Source organism: Bombus pyrosoma, unplaced genomic scaffold, assembly GCF_014825855.1.
Source record: "Bombus pyrosoma isolate SC7728 unplaced genomic scaffold, ASM1482585v1 HiC_scaffold_4722, whole genome shotgun sequence".
Classification (NCBI taxonomy): Eukaryota; Metazoa; Arthropoda; class Insecta; order Hymenoptera; family Apidae; genus Bombus; species Bombus pyrosoma.
Window position 1 is genome coordinate 381 of NW_025219982.1, and position 4,955 is coordinate 5,335.

At 29.5% G+C, this 4,955-nt stretch overlaps 1 protein-coding gene across 1 annotated transcript; it reads left to right on the forward strand.

The window, feature by feature from the left end:
- Window positions 1–2,674: 2,674 nt before the first annotated feature.
- On the forward strand, window positions 2,675–3,940 carry LOC122577483. The gene is made up of 4 exons (XM_043748808.1): window positions 2,675–2,772; window positions 2,927–3,002; window positions 3,163–3,342; window positions 3,769–3,940. Exons 1-4 carry the CDS (start codon window positions 2,690–2,692, stop codon window positions 3,778–3,780), a joined length of 351 nt encoding a protein of 116 aa, XP_043604743.1. The 5' UTR covers window positions 2,675–2,689; the 3' UTR covers window positions 3,781–3,940.
- Window positions 3,941–4,955: the final 1,015 nt, after the last annotated feature.

Sequence of the window (4,955 nt, forward strand, 5' to 3'; positions counted from 1 at the left end):
AACAGTATAATGAAGCGCCACAAATTATTTTAAGGATGATGCAGTTAGTTTGATATAATTATTCGATTCGACTTTACAATATTTCTTCGTATGTGGTAGATTGGACGACTTGTAATTCGTTGGAGACGTTAGTGTATTTCGTTTGGATCCTCGATCGATACTGATTGCCCTTCGATGGGCCCTTTGTGTTCTATGGGAGGCGATCCCCACCATGCTCGGATCACGCCACCGATCACTCCATGATCACGCGTGTCGCCTTATGAGTGTATTTAAAATAACGGAACGAATCGACGTTTCTAGAACTCGCTCTGTTTGATGCTGGCCGCTACATTGTATATTCGTCGGGCTGATTGAGACGGTTCGCACGCGATACTGTGATTCCACGAGTGACGGTTAGGAATAAAGGCCTATGGAAAGCCTCGTGGCGAAACAGTGCTTACTTTCAAAGGCAGGAATTTTCAGATCTATGTTTGCATAACATTCTTGATCTTTAAAAAGACCATACTGACCACAGCTGGACCATCTATTTCGATGTCACTTTGCAGTTTTAAAAATGCAAGCCAATTATTATTCGACGATTGGCAGAAGACAATAATTATGAACGAAAGATATTCTAACTAATTCTATACATACAATAAAGATAGTTATAAAGAATTATATTAATATCATGTTACAACGCGATAACTACAAGAACTAGGAAGTTAACATATACTGAGATACAGGAAAGTAGTACAAATGCAAGTGGGTTAGTATGGATAACGTGGGACGGTATTAGAGACAACTTGCATATGTCAAAAATCGGGAAAATATAGATACAAACATCTATCTAGTTTCTGTCTTTCACTCGTGCCCCTCAATGTTCACTATTACAGTTCCTAATTGCAACTTGAAAAGTCAAGGCAGCAAAAATGGTATAATGATACTTGACGCGGCTCTTCTTTTCAAGTGCATCGAGCCTACCGCTATTCTGTTTTAATCCCGCATGTTTCTGCCGATCTCTCCTTTTCCTGCAACACCCAAAATTATACCACTACAAACTCTATCTTTCAAAACAGATAATTAAAATTTGCGTGCTTTTTCATTAACCTCTTGTATTAAAAACTCACATTTTAAATTAATTTGTAACAAATTCTTTAAATCATATAATTGAGCAAATATTCAACAACAATAAACAGGTGAAATGTGGCTGTACAGACAAATTATAGATTGTCTATATAAATATACTGGAATTCATAAAAATTCATATTAAATAACTGATATTCAATATAGTTAATAAACTGTATTAAATAACTGATATTCAATACAGTTAATAAACTGTAACATTCAGATTTAGATACCGTTTTTTATTGTTTAGGTATGGTACTTCACATGTATGGTATTTAAACAACACATCTAGATACAAGATAATTCTAAGTAATTTTAATAAATAAATAACTAAATAATTCAATAATTGTAAGTTTCTTGAAACAATTTACAGTCACACTATACACTCATAAGATTAGGAAAAGATTGTGCCTATTGGAAAAATCCGCTCTCTTTATCGTCTTATGGTAGGATTTCTGCAAGTTTATTCCTATATTTATACTTTTCTTTAAATGAAACCATTTCACGTTTTTTATAAAAATCATTCTGAAAGTAAAAGATGTAAAACTCAAAAACTTGTAGCAAATACTCAAAGTATTAATGGAGTTTCGAAAACGATCATATCATAAGATATGAGAAAACTTATTAAACAAAGAAAAATTTTCCACTAAGATTTCTTTTAATTTTAACTAGAACAAACCTATACCCATTGTTAGCATTGTCTTATATAAATTATTTATTATTTATCTTTTCCAATTGTAGGGTAAAAAAAGTAGTTAAATAATTTGTGTAAAGACAGGATGATAAATAGTAAATTTTTCAAAGTTTAATCTCGTAAAAATGATAACAATTATATGTTCTATATTAATATTATTTAGCACTAATAGTACAAAAATGACAACAGATATATGTATATTGCAAAAAATAAATATTATGTATGAAAAAATTTTTATTCTTCATAATATTTGCCCCCCGCCTCACTCGAACCAAATATTTTTTCCTCCAATATTCTTCTTATTATCAAAAATAACTGAGATATTCGAAGTGGTCAAATTAGGCGTTCTAAAACCTGTATATCAAATTAGTTAATCAATTAATTTAATGTATTAATTTATGTATTAATTTAATTAATGTGTTAATTAATTAATTAATGTATTAATTTCTTTCGAAATTTGAAAATCATGTGCCTTGTAATAAATAATACAAGAAATCGAATTTTCTTTGTTTGTTATCCTATAAAAAAATTTCTGGTTTGGACAATAGAATAGATAACATTCTTTGTTTTATGCTATTTCGTCAACTCTAAATATTGATCTTGCCACTTACATTTTTGTACAGACATATTACTTATCATCAAATAGACGGTTGAGGAAAGTGTATTCTCCAGGGATTCCCGTATCTGTGAACGTAGCAAGAAGTACACAAATATGTCGTTAATACGATAACATAGGTCACTATGTGTCATTGATATTCTGCAGCTTATGAACGATGCGGAAAGAACACGGAATCCCCTGTGACAAAATAAGAATGTATACACATACTGTGCTAATTATCTATCTTTGAAACACAGAATAAATATATGTATATTCCTGCGAGTTCTTGCACAATGCGAGTGGTATATAAATGCAAGAATATTCATTTAACGTCGAAAGTATCTTCAGCTGTTGCAAAGGAACAAGTAGTGGAGAGGTAAGCTAATTATACAATTTAATTGTTTCATGGAATTTATATTAATGTAAATACTAGTAAGTAATATTTTAATCTTTTAAAGTTACATTTTTAATAATTTTATATGCATATGTATGAGCAGTATATATTTCACACTTTGATTTTTATACTTTAGAAATACGCCATACAATAGGAACTCTTTGAAGAATTTAATAAAGAAACTAATTAGTACTAAGGAAGTTAATATTAATGTACTTACAATCGAAACTTAAGTTTTAATTCAACGATTATTATGTTCAAGTTAAAGCAGTAAAAAGAATACAACAGATCGTATTTAAAGTATCTTGTGATTTAATTTAAATATTGCGTAATTTAAATTAGCTGTTAAAATAATTTGTTTCTATGTTACAGAAAAATATATACAAGATGAAGGCAGTAATGTTTATTTTCGTAATGCTTGCCACAATATGTGCAATCCTTGCATTTGTACCATATAATCCGCCGCGACCGGGGCAATCCAAACCGTTTCCAAGCTTCCCAGGTCATGGACCATTCAATCCAAAAATTCAATGGCCATATCCATTACCAAACGTACGTATATCTTAACATTTGAACAACAAATATTTAAAAGTATTTACTAGACTGAAACTTATTTAATAGGAATATTGTTATGAAGTATATTCAAGAGTTATATAAAGTCCCTGAGAATACACAATTTCATAAAATCGGAATACAGATATAGGTTGTTTATGTAGTTTATAATTTTTTTATTAAAAATTTCAAAATTTCTCAAAATGTTAATGCATGACTTTGAAATTAAGAATGCTTAACATCATATTTATATAAATTAGAAAACTGCGGGGCGAATATACTTCTTACAGAATATTTCCAGTAATATTCAATTTCATCTAAATAGAAAATCTTAACAATCTTAGGAACACTATTAACGTTTGTAAAATTATTACGAAAATATTTAGATATTATCGGATATTATATATATTATTTGTTTTATTACAGCCTGGTCATTAATCACAAAAATCAAGAAACGTTCGAACAATTAAACTTGACAAATCATCAGAGATTATATCTATAATGCACCGACGAATTATTATAACTATAAATTGAATTAAGTTATACACTGATTAAAATGATTCTGATTTATTTTCAATAAATAGAAACTATCCTGAAACATAGTGTTTAAATTAAATGTTCAATTAACATTAAATTGATCACTGATATTTCCTTACGAACATAATCGAAGTTAATGAAGTACGTGTGCGCATCTTTTCTTTTCGTCAGATCATGTTTAACATTATCAAATGGAGAGGAACGAAGTATTTTTACCTTAGATTTGCCTTTAATAGAGAACTCGTGTTTATTTCTTAAATAAAAGTAACAGTAGAAAATATAAAATATTCGTAGCTTTTAATACTCTTCTCCCAAAATATGTCATTTTAATATAAGAAAGAAACGCATAAAATACAGCAGTTTTATTTTCATTGGAAATTACGATATACATAGGTATGGGATGATATCGATCTGGTAGTACAAACGAAATGGTGTGAATCTACATGAAAAAATAAGTAGAAAATGTAGAGTGACATTTTTTCGCACGCGGTTTCGTTTCTGAATAAATCAATGTTGAAGATTTGCTGAGTACGGGTACATTTACGCATGATGTCATTTACTCCTATGTCCAATAGATATTAATGCACAGTCTGTATTGCTGTTTGGATGTAATACATTAGATAGTAAAGAATAGACAATGAAAGTACTTTCTGTCAAAGAATTGTTTTTGTTAATTTTTAATTTAAAAATTGTTGAAAATGTCTTTCGTTTCTTTGCTAACATAACTGTGCCGTATAAAGAACAGCTGAAAGAGAAGGTTCCAGAACGAAAGTTGTCTTCCATTCAAACATTTGAAAACAGAAAATACTCCGGAAAACGTTCATAAAAGTCTAATAGGCAGGATAAAGTTATGCTGACAATGTTTCACTGTTTACAAAAATTCGTCGAAGAAAATTTTTAAGTCAAATTTATAAATTTTTCAAACAATAATTTATTCAACCTATGCGAATGAAAATAATTTCGACCAATGGAACATGCCGAAAAGTATTATAATCTATGCCTTTACCATAAATTATCTGTGCTTTCTCTTTCCGTGTTCGTTATAATACAGAGTAACAATTTTAACAGGCAAGCAG

Bases quoted from the DNA above. Each gene is read 5' to 3' on its own strand.
- LOC122577483 (XM_043748808.1), top strand. From the start codon at position 2,690: ATGCGAGTGGTATATAAATGCAAGAATATTCATTTAACGTCGAAAGTA. The intron at 2,773-2,926 runs GTAAGCTAATTA...TTTATACTTTAG, and splicing joins AAGGAACAAGTAGTGGAGAG to AAATACGCCATACAATAGGA. The intron at 3,003-3,162 runs GTACTTACAATC...TCTATGTTACAG, and splicing joins CTAAGGAAGTTAATATTAAT to AAAAATATATACAAGATGAA.